This window comes from Hemiscyllium ocellatum, chromosome 29, assembly GCF_020745735.1.
Source record: "Hemiscyllium ocellatum isolate sHemOce1 chromosome 29, sHemOce1.pat.X.cur, whole genome shotgun sequence".
Taxonomy (NCBI): Eukaryota; Metazoa; Chordata; class Chondrichthyes; order Orectolobiformes; family Hemiscylliidae; genus Hemiscyllium; species Hemiscyllium ocellatum.
In genome coordinates, this window is record NC_083429.1 from 38,275,227 (window position 1) to 38,290,781 (window position 15,555).

The window sequence follows — 15,555 nt, forward strand, 5'->3', positions numbered from 1 at the left end:
AAAAAAGGAAGAAAGAGGAAAAAAAAACTTTTCTTTTTAATTGCACAATTTCCATGAATTTCTTTTGGAATGGAAAACTGTGCCATTTACCAACAGAGGGTGTTGGCTGACTTTGGCTACGTCAAGGGCATGCCTTCCACTTCAGACTGACAGGAAAGAAAGCATACAGGGCCCAAAATATACTGGAACGAGCTAAAATAGCTCATCCCATACTTAGCATCTTCCCTGAGTTGTGTTTGGGACTGGCAATGTTTTCTACTCCCACAAGCTAATTCCATGGAGAACTTTTTTTAAAAAATCAGTAGATAAGGAGGGAAACTGGGAATTTCTATTTGACCTGCAGTTTCCTGAAGGAACAGTGGTCAGACCAGCAGTCAGGAGTTGGGCACACAGCAGCCAGCTTGTGGGTGGGGACTTAGCCAAAGATTGATCAATAAGACACCTTTCCAACCTGCACCTATCCCTGAAGCCGCCTTCCCTATATTTAAACTACATTTTCAAAAATTGTGATTTAGAAGGTGCTTTTTATATTACTTGGCGACATGCATCAGAAACCTGAAGTATTTACAGCCTTTTTTTAAGTCCATAATATTTTATTTTTCAAAGAAAGGCTACAACAAGGGGACAAAACAAAACTAGATGTAAATTCAGTGGCAAAGTGCTGTGTTAAGCCAATGGAATGACACGCATGTAAATTGTCATGGCAACTTCAAATACTTAAAGACAGATATCACAAGTAATAATGTGGGGACCGACTGTCACTCCCCAAGCTTCTCCTTGCATACATGTCTCTTTTACCCTCCAGGAATATCAAGAATAGGATTTTAAAAGCCAATTTGAACTCTGCTGGAGAAGACCTGTGGGACTGAATACTGTTGTGATCCCAGCCTGTGTTTGAGTGTTGGAATACTGTGAAGACTACAGTCAAAGACTTCCCTTCTGTGTTGCAGCTGAAGACTCTCTCTAACACCAAACATTGCAAACCAGTGAAAAAAAGGAAATAGGATGACAGAAGAACACACTCTTAGCTGGAATTCATTCATAGATTCATTCAGAGTCAAAAGGCATCAGAACTGCAGTATCTCGAACAGTCTGCAAAACTAAGAATTGGAAAATCAACTGTTTAACTACCTGATGAACAGCTTATACCCAAAACGTCAACTCTCCTGCTGTTCAGATGCTGCTGGACCTGCTGTGCTTTTCCAGCGCTACACTTTACAACTGTTTAACGACCACATCAATACTACCAGGGATTTGCATTGCAACAGCTACAACATGCAATGATACCATCTTTGCAAACAAAGAGCTGCTTTTTGAGCAGCATGTTACACAATATTGTAGGAACATTGTAAACATGGGAACACTGTGCATGAATGTGCCGTGCAACTCTCTGAAGAAACCCTGAGATGCTTTGACAGGCGTAAGTTTTCCATTGTTAAAATGACAGAAAATTTGCATTCAGAGCCACATTGCCACCTGGCCTTGGCTTGTTGCATCTCTGTGTGGCCCCAGACTGGCACAACTCTCCACTGAAGACTTGTATATGAAATATTCCATGACCTCAAAAAGCTGAGAGAAGAAAGGAGCAGTAGAAATGGACAGTGGTTCCATAATGCCACAATAATACCTGCAATAGCATGACATGGATGCGAAGCTGTCATGTCTGGATAGCCCACTTGTGTGTGAATAGAATTTACCATGAAAACGTCCTCTAATGAGTTCAGAGCCCCAACGTACATGACATTGAAAGAAAATTTAAAGTTATCCTTTGTTGAGTTTTGGGTAACAAAAGAATGATTAACAAGATTTTTATTTTCCCCAATGCTGCTGTCATATTCGATCTCTTTAGGGTAGAAGAATTTTGCTGTCCTTTTGTCGCAACATGGCTAATGAGGGCAGGTGCAGCTTGCACTATGTCTGTTTGAAGTTAAACCTCGCTACACCATACAAGCAACCATTGTACATCTAACTTGAACTACATAATTGGAAGAAACTAGTTTTGATTCTCAAACTTTCACAAAGGACCCACCCATGTTTATGCGTGTATTCACAAATGTGAAAAAGATACGGTATGGCAAAATGTAGCGCAGCCCATGACTTTGGGGCAAAAAGTAATTGTTTCTTCCTTCTCTGCGTATAGTGTCTCAATCTGGTTCTCGTGAAGAAAGCCACCAGATATATGAAACTGTTTTAGGAACTACTTCAGCAAATATGCATTTCTTGCATTGTGTGGATTGTAATGCATTCATTACCAACAAATTATAGAATGTAAAACAAGTTTTGTTTAGAAATGTTGTGATCCAGTAAGAAGGAGTTGAATGGCTCCCCTCACTCATTCCTCATTCAAGCAGAACTGATTTTTGAAGGGGATAGTTTTGCCTTTTCAATAAACTTATAACTGTTTATGCCATGTATTTGTAGCAGATGGAATCAGACTGGTTTTCTTGAGTTTTGTAAAATAAAATATATTGTGTTGTACTCAACCCATTCAAAGTAACATTGATAAAACACTCCCAATTTCCCGCAAGTGCAACAGGAGCTTCACACACCAAAACAGAATGAAGAACGCTCTAAATACTTTTGAATCTAGTAAAAATGGAGGGGTATATGCCTCTTAACGGTTGACAACCATCGTGTCAAGCTAGACTTGGCGGTCTTGCTGCTTTCAACATCAAAGCAGCTTTAAGATGTTGTTGGATAATTTATATATTCTTTTGGAAGTACTACATTAAGCTCTTCTAAACAAAACTAGGCCAGCTGGAAAGGCAAAATCATCCGATTTTGGTTCAAAATTCATAAGTTGTCTGGATATAGAACAACTTCATTTCAGGGTTTTTCAGCACTAGTTCCATTCTGCACTAAATGACTAATTTAGCATATAAAGGGCTAGTTGGCTAGCAGTCATATGATCTCTCTCCAAATGACCGTTGAACCAAATATGGTTGTGGCTTGTGGATTCTTGTTGTTTGGTCGATGTGATGAGATTACACCTGAGCAAGTTCCTTTTCATCGCCAGTTCCCATTGATTAGGTCTGATGCAGTTGAGCTGGCAGACGCTGGTCTTCATACTTTGCTGATGTGCAGCAGAAGGAGAAAGTGAGGACTGCAGATGCTGGAGATCAGAGCTGAAAATGTGTTGCTGGAAAAGCACAGCAGGTCAGGCAGCATCCAAAGAGCAGGAGAATCGACATTTCGGGCATGAGCCCTTCTTCAGGAAGGCCTTATTCCTGAAGAAGGGCTCATGCCCGAAACGTCGATTCTCCTGCTCTTTGGATGCTGCCTGACCTGCTGCGCTTTTCCAGCAACACATTTTCAGCTCTGATGTGCAGCAGAAGGTAAGCTTTCATACTGCTTAACAAGGCAGTTGTTCTTGGTGCAGCTTAGCAGAAGGTGTTGCCATTTCACGGGTTGGTTTTGGAAAGTACATAACGCAAATTTGCAATCATCTTTGCCTGTGACTCCACTGCAATGTGGCCTTTAAACTTTCTTTTTTTAAAAAGTCCATTTAAGGGTTTGTAGCTGGGAAATCCAAAAACTTGCTTGTTTCTATATAAAGAATAACTTCACAACAGAATAAAGAAAGTATTCAAGCCCAAAGAGCCTCCAATATCGTCTCATTCTCCAATACTCTGCTGTCTGTGTATTGAGCAAAACATAAAAGTTAATTTTATGTACCACTTCTTTGTTGCACTTTCCCTTTGCTCTTGACTCTCAAAGCTGAATGTGGACAATGTGTCAGATTATCACAATGCATTTGTAGTCCACAGAAGTTGGCAACTTAATTTACCTGTGTCTCTGATTTCTGTCAGTCTTCAATGCAATTATAAGTGAGGGTGAGGTGGGAATTGAACCTATCGACCCTGCTAATAGTTCCATTAGTTGCTGAGATATCCTGGCAGCTGGGACATGAGTGTTCTTTTTTTTGTTCCTTAAAATGTTTTTGAACTGCTCAATTAGCTTTAATGGAATAAGATGCACTTTTGTGATTATTGAAGACTATAGTTCTGTGCTAAAGTATGGAGGTCTTTACATGGCTATCATAATTTAACATTGCAATGCACTTGGCTGTTCCCTTTTTTTTTATCTGCTTAACATTAAAGAGCACCCCAGAGGTTTGCAATACAGATCAAAAAAATGAACAGAGAATAATAGCTGCTATCAAACTAAGATGATATTCTGGAATGTACTATTTAAGGTGCTGGATGTGTGTAAAGTTAGACCCATAGAGATGTACAGCATGGAAACAGGTCCTTCGGTCCAACCCGTCCATGCCGACCAGATATCCCAACCCAATCTAGTCCCACCTGCCAACACCCAGTCCATATCCCTCCAAACCCTTCCTATTCATATACCCATCCAAATGCCTCTTAAATGTTGCAATTGTACCAGCCTCCACCACTTCCTCTGGCAGCTCATTCCATACATGTACCACCCTCTGTGTGAAAAACATTGCCCCTTAGGTCTCTTTTATATCTTTCCCCTCTCAACCTGAATCTGTGCCCTCTCGTTCTGGACTCCCCAACCCTAGGGAAAAGACTTTTGTCTATTTCTCCTATCCATGCCCCTCATGATTTCTTAAACCTCTATAAGGTCACCCCTCAGCCTCCAACGCTCCAGGGAAAACAGCCCCAGCCTGTTCAGCCTCTCCTTCAAATCCTCCAACCTCGGCAACATCCTTGTAAATCTTTTCTGAATGTACAGTCAGCCTAATTATCTTACAGGTGATGTCATTTTAAACTGCGAGAGCAATCCTTTCATTAGCTATGATTGTACTAACTGAAATATTAACTCTCAGTTACTTCTTATCAACCAATGTAAGTGCATTTTATTGTATTCCTTCCTCAAAATGCAATAGTGAGTAAAAGAGAAAACAAGCGGTCTAACATGTTCCAAATGTTGCAAATCTCTCTAGTAGAGCAAATTGAATTATGACAAGATTTAATACAGTAAATAGAGAAAGAATACTTTGGTTCTAATGTTTGTAAAAGAAAATCAATTTAAGCTTGTCACTGTGAATGAGGAGAGTACTTGGAAACAAATTTGTTTAAAGAACCCCTGTTTGGAATATTTTGCTAGCAAGGGCAAGTTGTATCAGGGTTTATTGCATCTGTATTGCAAAGGGAAAATAGACAAATCTATGAAACCGTGTTGCAGAACAAAGACGTTTTGGAGTACAGTTTCATAGTTCCTTGAAAATAGTCACAGAGTGGGCGAGATGGTGATAAAGGTATTTGGTTCGCTTGCCTCTATTGGTCAGTACATTGAATGTAGGAGTTGTGAAGACATGTTGCAACCATACAAGACATCGCTTAGACCACTTTTGAAATACTGCATTCAATTCTGGTCTCCCAGAAATGCGAGTACGATTACAACATTTAAAAGACATTTGGGTAGATACATGAATACTGCTGAAAATGTGTTGCTGGAAAAGCGCAGCAGGTCAGGCAGCATCCAAAGAGCAAGGGAATCGACATTTCGGGCATGAGCCCTTCTTCAGATACATGAATAGGAAAGGTTTGGAGAAATCTGGACCAAGAGCAGGTAGGTGAGAGTAGATTTGTTTGGAGTTATGTTCGGCATGGACTGGTTGGACCGAAAGGTCTGTTTCCATGCTGTGTGACTCTATGATTATGACTATAATAATTTCATTGGTACCCTCTGATGTGTCCAGTTTTTAATATGGAGATGTTCAGAGAGTTCCAGGCATAAGGGAATTGCCCAGAGGATTCTTCACTTTCCTGGGCGATGGATTTGAAGTCTGTTGTGATGGGATCCAGCCCATGCATAACACTCAGCTATGCTAGAATAACGAATGTCAGGCCATTGCATGCAGTTCTGGTCTCCAAGTGTAAGGAAGGCACTTGTACCAAAGGCAAAGGTTTCTCTATGATGACAGGCTGAGTGCATTTTGGAATATATTGCAAAAAAGTAATTTGTGGTCAATTATAATTGTTTTAAAAAATTCCGAGTGTGGGGCTTTTGCAGGGACAAGTGGGGATCTACCATGGTGTGGTTTTTGAAGTGCGAGATGTTTCTGTATTTCCCTTTGTCCCTGAATGTAGCTTCTGCCTGAAGTCTCATTCTTATGTTAGTGAAAAGGAACTTGGTCTGTGAAAGAATCCAGGATGCAAAGCAATTTTTTTTTGGACAGACTAGCCTGTTAGAAATGTAGGAACAGCCATAGCTCACTCAGCCCTTCTAGCCTGCTCTCCCATCCAGATTTGGTTAAGATCCTAGCTTTACTTTCATATCTACACCCACGTCTATTAAAAGATCTAGCCAGCTCTGCCTCAATAAAATCAATGACCTAGCCTCCGCTTTCTTCTACAGAAGATAACTTCACAGACTGACAACCTTCAGAAAAATAACCTCATTTACATCTTAAAAGGTGTATATGAGTGTATATACGCCTCCCTGTTTTGGCCTCTTCTCCAAGGGGAAACCTCTTAGAATCCCTTTATGCAATTTTTTTAGCACTTTGTTTTACACTGCTTGTACCTGGAAAACAGTATGTAAATAGATAATGTTTATGAACGTCTTTTTACACACCAATTCTACACCAAAGTTAGTTATTTTTTTATTTAAAAAAAATAACAAATTAATAGTTGAAGTATCCATGACCCAGCACAGCTAATTTAAGCTGGAGGAAGGATCACCAGAGCTGAAACGTTAAGTTTGATTTCTCTTCACAGAGGCTGCCAGATCTGCTGAGATTTTCCAGCAACTTCTGTTCCAGTTTGTAACCTCAGCTGTATTTAGTTTTCACCATTAATAGGACAATTTGTGAAGCATCCTGATGGTTGAAACACTGTAATGACCTGAAATTACAATGAATTATGCGAATAGTTCATCATTATTTGTCCATATCGGATTTGTGATCAGAAGGGACCTTGTTTCCTAATTGCTATCTTACCCTTTTCTGTGTAATTACAGTACTCGGCTGAGAAAAGTTGCTGCCCAACAAATAGCAAAGATCAAAGACAGAGTCTTTTCATTTCACAGGTCAAATTTACAGTCGTCACGGCAACCAATAGCACAGAAAAGTTATTTTACGCGATGGAGTGCAAACACTCCTTCAATATACTTTCTTTGAGCTCTATCTTAGAAGGCAAGGCATTTACTGATCCATGATGACTCGGCTAAATAGCCAGGGCGATGAAATAAAAGGACATGACAGTTTGTATGTCATTGAAAGGAGCAATACCCCTTCAGTCAGCTCATGCAGACTGATTGGTATTTAAATGCATGCGTCTGAACTGTATGTTTCATTGTTGGATTCACCTGCACAACATTGACAGATGTTACTTTAGCCAAGCTCCTGTCTCTGATATGCAGCATGAGAGAAAATGTAATGATTTTTAAAAATAATATGGTTGAAAAAAAATTTCAGAATGTTTTAAACAGGAGCAAAAAATGCTTAGCAGCACACCACTCGCTGTGTAATGGATGTTCTGTGCATCATTTTGCCTGAGTTGTCTTAAAATTTATGGTTGCTTCAACAGTAAGTAGATCATTAGTTTGATCATATTACCTCCTCAATATCAAAACCACTTCTTCCTCTAAAGAAATAACACTGAATGAAAAGAAGGAAACTTTTTTTTAAAAAATTGACATTTGAAATAAAGTTCTTAAATCACATTTATGTGAAGCTTATATCGATAGCATAAAAGTTAAGCACCAGAGTATTAAAACATAATATGATAGGTCATTTGCTGAAAGTAGTAATATGGCAGAATTATGCTTTAGGAATAATGTTTCTGCCAATTTTATTTCACTACCCTGTTAGTTCTTTTTTTATCTGCTCACAGTGATGATACATCCAGGAGAAAGTGGTGTGATCACTACTGTATGGTCACTTTTTGCTACTCTTGTGCTCTGTTAGTAGAGCATAACTGCAGAGGATCGTGAACAAATTCCCAAGCTATCTTCTCGACTTGACAAAAATATGTGGGAGTGTGGCATTTATCATCTGGAATTTAGGCAAATTCCTAGCGGGAGACTGAAGTCTCAGAAATGTTTTTTTTCCAGATCTTGGTGCCAGTCTTTAAGAGATCAGCAGCAGATCAGAAGAAACTGACTGAAATTCAGGGTCAATATGTAATAATTTGGAGGAAAAGGTCTCTCCTGAAGAACATCATTATGTTGTGTCTAGTATGATGCAGGTCTTCAATTTACAGTAGAAAGAAATAGTTTAAATTTCAGTTGTGCAATATATCTGATCTTCAGAAACCAGTGAAGTCACACTCATGGAACAAAATTGAACTTCTTAAATGAATGGGTTTGTTGATCCTGTGTTCCATGTATGTCATAAGCTTGCATGATGTACAAATCAGTGAAGAGCTGTGTAAATATTATAGCCCTCGAAAGACAAGCAGGTTTTACGTGCATAAATACACATGGCTGAGAGTATCGGGGTGGCGCGATGGCTCAGTGATTAGCACAGCTGCCTCACAGCGCCAGAGACCCGGATCCAATTCCTGCCTCGTGCGACTGACTGTGTGGAGTTTGCACATTCTTCCCGTGTCTGCGTGGGTTTCCTCTGGGTGCTCCGGTTTCCTCTAATCTAACCTAATCTGTTTATTTATCAAAGTGATGTCTTTTCATACGCTACACTGCTGCTGCTTGCATTGGCTGCGTTTACCACGTAGAAGTCTCATTCTCAACCTCTCCCCTTGCCTGAGACAATGGTGACCCTCTGTTAAACCACGACCTGTTGTGTTTCTCTTTCAAATGAGAGAGAGAGAAGCAGCCCCAGTAGGAATATGGTGACTTTGATTAGATTAGATTACTTACAGTGTGGAAACAGGCCCTTCGGCGCAACAAGTCCACACCGACCCACCGAAACACAACCCACCCAATCCCCTACATTTACCACTTACCTAACACTACGGGTAATTTAGCATGGCCAATTCACCTGACTCGCACATCTTTGGACTGTGGGAGGAAACCGGAGAACCCGGAGGAAACCCGCACAGACACGGGGAGAATGTGCAAACTCCACACAGTCAGTCGCCTGAGTCGGGAATTGAACCCGGGTCTCTGTCGCTGTGAGGCAGCAGTGCTAACCACTGTGCCACCGTGCCGACTTTATTACATGAGAGCAGTTGTCGAGCCTTTTGTCTCCCAGTCACAGTGGTACACCTGATGTCATCGATCTGTGTCACCATGTAATTGTTAATTGTGTGCATGTTGTTCACACCGGGAGTCTGTGTTTGGTTATTTGTCTAACGTTTGTGTCTCCTCTTTCAGCCGCACTGCAAGTTGATATCATGCCATCCCAAGGAGAGGTCAGTGTGGGAGATTCCAAATTTTTTCTATGCACTGGTAAGTTGTGACATGTCAAAGACTAAGGTCAGTAAAACAAATTCTATAAATGCATGACACACAATAATAAAGATTATTACGTTAAAAATCACACAACACCAGGTTCTAGTCCAACAGGTTTAATTGGAAGCACACTAGCTTTCAGAGTGACGCTCCTTCATCAGGTGATTATGGAGGGTTACGATCAAGCCCTCCACTATCACCTGATGAAGGAGCGACGCTCCGAAAGCTAGTGTGCTTCCAATTAAACCTGTTGGACTAGAACCTGGTGTTGTGTGATTTTTAACTTTGTACACACCAGTCCAACACCAGCATCTCCAAATAAAGATTATTTCAACTGCACCGACGTTTCTACAGTCGCAAAATTGAATATAACAGATGATCCAGCATCCTCCTAAATAATAAGGTGCTCAACTCATAAACACTGCAAAGTGAGATCTGTTTTACTTTACCTCAGTGAGTAAACCACCCACTCTTTTTTTGTTTGATGCTACTAGTTCATTATGCATGCATTGCAGATTGTTTTCTGAGCAAATCTAAGAGTATTTGGCTCACTAGAGTATCCTCTGTGCACTATACACTCAACTATCTTCAAAAGAATGTGTGCATAAACTGCACAGTGGAAGTTCTTCCTCAGTGAATTTAACTGAATGCCAAGAACGTCTACAATACCAGGGCACAGTTTATCAGCACTTATTCATCAACGTGTACTTGCTGTGATTGATGGACAATAGTAATATCATAAACAGCAGGCTCCATATAGTTCCAGGATAGGGATATTGATTATAGTCCTGGGCAGCCCTTCTGGCTTGCTGCGTGACACGTACTGAATTTATCTTGTGCTTACAAAATAAAGTGAAGGAAGTCATTCAACCAAATTGATGTTATCCTTCCAGATTACTAACTTTACTCTCTTCTGCAGTGGTGTCTAAATGTTTCCTAAATGAATCCATCGTCAAGGTTCCAACCACTCATCCTGGCAATCTGGTGCTCTGCTTGATTTCTCTTTCAAAAGAACTGTTTCCTGATGTTTCTCTGAAATTTGCTGTTCACACCCTTAAGGGAGAAAGTGAGGACTGCAGATGCTGGAGATCGGAGCTGAAAATGTGTTGCTGGGAAAGCACAGCAGATCAGGCAGCATCCAAGGAACAGGAGAATCGACGTTTCGGGCATGAGCCACATCACCACAGGAGCCCTGAAGAAGGGCTTATGCCTGAAACGTCAGTTCTCCTGCTCCTTGGATGCTGCCTGACCTGCTGCGCTTTTCCAGCAACATATTTTCAGTTCTGTTCACACCCTTAACTCTCATCCAATTACCTTGCCATACCTCAAGTACTGATCCCTGTTTATTCTTACAAGAATAGTTATCGCAGGAAATGTACGAATGATTGAGCCCCCGTTTCACTAATCATAGTAGAAAGGTATTGATACGATTCCACACATTACCTATTAAATCCCTTTTAATGGTGCTATCCCAAGTAAAGGTGAATTGCACCAGGTCACTTATAATTAGTTCAAAATAATCTGTTTCTTGCTAATTCTTAATTCTTAAAAACAAATTCTTAAAATAGTGGCAAACACTGGTTAACATTTAAATGATAACCTGAAATTAGAACTGTATGCCTTAATCCTAAGCATAGACAAACACAATACAAAAGACAAAATCTCTGCAAATATGATGTTTTAAAAAACAAACAAATGTCAAAAGGAAAACATTCCAGTTGGTGAAGAATCTGAAAACAGTGGATGGAAGTTCATTGACCTGAGGAAGGGTCACTCGACCCAAAATGTTAATTTTGGTTTCCCTCAGCTAGTTTTGAGAAGATTTATAGCTCAAGTTGAGGTTCTGGATGTAGGCTTGCTCGCTGAGCTGGGAGGTTCATTTTCAGACGTTTCGTCACCATACTAGGTAACATCTTCAGTGAGCCTTTGGACGTAGCACTGCTAATATTTCCTACTTTCTATTTATATGTTATGGTTTTTGGGTCGGTGATGTCATTTCCCATGGTGATGTCATTTCAAATGGTGATGTAATTTTCTGTTTTTCTCGGGGGGGGGGGGTGGTAAATGGGGTCCAAGTCAATGTGTTTGTTGATAGAGTTCCGGTTGGAATGCTATATTTCTAGGATTTCTCATGAGTATCTCTGTTTGGCTTGTCCTTGGATGGATGTGTTCTCCCAGTCAAAGTCTCCATCCATCCTAGGACAAGCCAAACAGAGACATGCACGAGAATTCCTAGAAGCATGTCATTCCAACTGGAACTCTATCAACAAATACATTGACTTGCACCCCATTTACCACCCCCTGAGAAAAAGAACAGGAAATGACATCACCAACCCAAAGAAACCCAAACATATAAATAGAAAGCAGGAAATATCAGCAGTGCTTCATCCAGAGTCTCACTGAAGATGTCACCCAGTGTGGTGATGAAAAGTCTGAAAATAAACCTTTGATTTCTTTCCACAGATGCTGCTAGACCTGCTGAGCTTTTCCAGCAATCTCTCTTTATATTTCTGATTTACAGCATCCACAGTTCTTTTGGTTTTTATTGAGAGACTTGGGGTTCCTGGGGTTTCCTTCCTTACTGACAACTTCGGTCTGTGAAAACAGAACACCAAATCCAGAAATTGTTGCCAGGCAATCACCAAGGCAGAGTCCTCATCATCTTTTCGGAACCATGAAAGGCTTTAAAACTCTGTCCTACTTCCCTAAATGCTTTGCTTGTTTTTTCTTTCTGTTAAGTTATTTGAGTTTCTGTAGACAGAAGATAGACCACAGCATACATGAAACTGTTGTCTTAATCTACAAGAAACTACATGGTGACAGAAAGTGTCCAAACTGTTCCATATCTCTCAATCTTTCACAGTCCATCGATATGCATGTATATTCCCAATATTCTATTAATGCTAAAGAGTGCAGGGAGGAATGAAATACCATCACTATCAGTAGAGAAGTAGTATTAGACAAGCTAATGGGGCTAAAGACTAGTAAGTCCCCTCACCCTAATGCATTGCATCTGAAGTTCCTGAAAGAGATACTTACAGAGATAGTGGATGCATTGTTTGGAATTTTCCAAAAAATTATTGGAGTTTGTAGAAATGCCAGAGGATTCAAAAACTACTAATGTAAAAACACTGTTCAAAAACAGAGAGAGGCAAGAAGTGTCTAGTTGTAAGACAACTACTATTGGAAAAGTATTGGAGTCAATTATTAAGGCAGTGATAGCAGAACATTTGAAAAATCAAAATATTTTTATATACGGTGGTGGGATTTGGGCACCATTGACTGGCCAGCATTTTTATTTCCTGTCTGTACTTGCCCTTGGAAAGGTGGTGGTGAGCTGCTGCCTTGAACCACTGCAGCCCATGAGCTGTAGATTGACCTCTGATGCCTTTAGGGAGGGAATTCCAGGATTTTTGTAAATGAAGCAGAGTCAGCATAGCTTCATGAAAGGACAATCATGCTTGACTAATTTATTAGTGTTATTTGAAGAAGTCTTAACTAGAATGGATAGGGGAGAGCTAGTTGACATGGTGTATTTGGACTTCGAGAAGATGTTTGACAAAGTAGCTCACAAAATGTCAAGTCATAAGATATGACCCCATGGTGTTGCAGGTAGTATATTGGCATGCGTAGAGAATTGGCTTATGGGAAAAAAACAGCGAGTGACAATAAGAGGCCCTTTTTCAGTTTGACCACCCCTGACCAGTGAGTTTCTACAGGAATCAGTGCTGGGACTGCAACTGTTTGAATATGTGTCAGTGATTTGGAGGAAGGAAGTGAATGTACTCTAGCCAACTTTGCAGGCAGCACAAAAATAAGTGGAAGGGCGGGTTAAGAGAGGGATACAAACAGTTTACAAAGAGGTATTGATAGATTAAGTAAGTGGGCAAAAAGTTGCCCAGCGGAGGTTAATGTGGGAAAATGTAAAGTTGTTCACTTTGGAAGAAACAGAATATTACTTAAATAGAGAAAAACTGCAGAAAGCTGCAACATAAAGGGACTTGGTATTTGCACATAAAACATAGAAAATTAGAAGACAGTGGTAATCCAAAAGGCTGATGGAAGTTTGGTCTTTATTTCAAAGGAATGAAGTGTAACTGTACAAGGTGTTAGTGAGACTATGCCTGGAGTACTTTGAGCAATTTTGGTCCCCTTATTTGAAAAAAGGTGTCACTTCACTGGAGGCAATTCAGAAAATGTTCACTCGGATGATTGCTGGAATGGAGAGATTATCTTATGAGCAAAGGCTAAATAGCTTGGTTCTGGATTAGTGGTGCTGGAAAAGCACAGCAGTTCAGGCAGCATCCAAAGTACAGCGAAATCGACGTTTCAGGCAAAAGCCCTTCATCAGGACTGTACTCAATGGAAGTTAAGAATTAAGGTGATCCCATTGAAACATGTAGGATTCTTAAGGAACTTAACAGGATAAAATTCAAGAGAATGTTTCCCCTCATGAGAGAGTCTCGGACCAGAAGACGTAGTCTCAAACTAAAGGGGCGCCAGTTTAATACTTTGATATATTCTTGATCCATTGGGGATTTGAGGGTTATAGGGAAAGGGCAGGAAAGTGAATATGAGGAATGTTGGATCAGTCATGAGTCTTTAAATGATAGAACAGTCTTAGGACAAACCAAGACACTAGAGTACTTTGACAAGGTTGTTTGAGGTATCTGCTTGCAAGACTGAAGAGATGTAATGCAATAAATTATTATTAATGGTACTTTCCTCTAAACAGATCGGTATGAATGATCTTCTTTGTGTTGTCCATGGTAGAAGTTCCCTAGGAGTGAGGGAAACAAGGAAGATGCTAGGCTTGAACAAACAATTGAGTGCTTGTTCCCCTCCAAGCTCCACATCATCTTGACTTGGGAATTATATTGCTGTTCCTTTGCTGTCACTGAGTCAAAATGCTGGAACCTGTCTCCCTCATGCACTTCAAACTTGGACAGATCTTTCCTCTATTTTTGAGAGCATTGCTGTGGGAAAGTTGCTAATAATAAATTGGAGTTTTTGCACTTGGGAAGTATATAACCTCATCATTACACTTCTTGCTGAGTACTCCAGCAGTGTTTTTTGCAGCACTTCACTGTCATACATCTCGATCACTTTTGATCATTGCCAAGTGAGCTCTAATGCAAGTTAGTACATTTTACATATATCAGTTTGACTGATTATGGCACTTGATTAATTTCTAGCCCTCATCCTGCCAAAGGCCATCTCAACTTAGCATTAGGTGCACTGAACCAATGCGAAGTAAACTGTTCAATTGAAAACTATCATTTTGCACTCAAAAAAACTTTTCTAACCTTTAAAAACTATTAAATTGTTTAATAGACAACCTTTGTATTCTGTAATACTCCGCAGTTCTAACCCTCTAACTCCTTTTGTTCAGAATTGCTCTTCTGAATCACATAGTCCTTAGTGCTTACAAATGCTTTGCTGTGATCTGTAGTTCTCACTTATTGCAATGCACACCTACATAAACATATTCCCCTGGCCATTTTACACTCGATCATTTTCTCACCACTCCAGTTCCTTTTTATTGAATCCATAGATTTTTTTCTCACTGCTTCTGATAGTCATTAGCAGCAGTGAAGCTTATTGGACTCTGACTGAACAGGAAAGTGACACCATTAAAAATATAAAGGTGACAGATTTAGGGGGAAAATTCCACAAGATCATCTGTGACAACACTTGCAGTCACAGAGATTTCCACAGCATTTGCAATAATTAAGTGATGCTGAAGTGGTAAAGACAATAGCAACTAAAACTCAGGTTATCAATCATTGACTTACACCAAAGATACAATAATCGAAGTCAGATCAAGAGTTCCAAAAGCTAGTAAATCTAATAGCATATAAAGACCATTGATAAAATAAAAAAAAATACTTGGGGCAGAATACAGAGATCTCTCAAAATGTCAGTGTGATAACCTCATTGAAAGTGGAAGCAGCTATCATTTAGCTAACAAAGAAATAATATTATTTTCTACATTTTGCAAGAACACGATAGACCAATTTCTTTTTCTTTTTCTCCAGCTCTATAAGTTATATGTTACCTTTTGAGTGAGTTGTGAATGACAACATAACTCTTGCATTCATATGTACACAAATCTTTTGAGTTCTGTAATGGTCCAATATGCCATTTTGATCCCATGAATATCTTAGTTTAAAACATAATCCAACTATATTGTTCCATGTGGATCACATCCATTGAAAGATTGATCTT

The 15,555-nt window shown here is 39.8% G+C and overlaps 1 protein-coding gene across 9 annotated transcripts in view; it reads left to right on the plus strand.

The window, feature by feature from the left end:
* LOC132829640 (neural cell adhesion molecule 1-like) overlaps positions 1-15,555 on the plus strand; it is a 509,764-nt gene that overhangs the window by 307,789 nt on the left and 186,420 nt on the right. For all 9 annotated transcript variants that reach the window (XM_060846966.1, XM_060846974.1, XM_060846967.1 and 6 more), the window contains exon 2: positions 9,250-9,324. In XM_060846966.1, the coding sequence (XP_060702949.1) occupies positions 9,250-9,324 (75 nt within the window). The remainder of the gene's footprint in view (positions 1-9,249; positions 9,325-15,555) is intronic.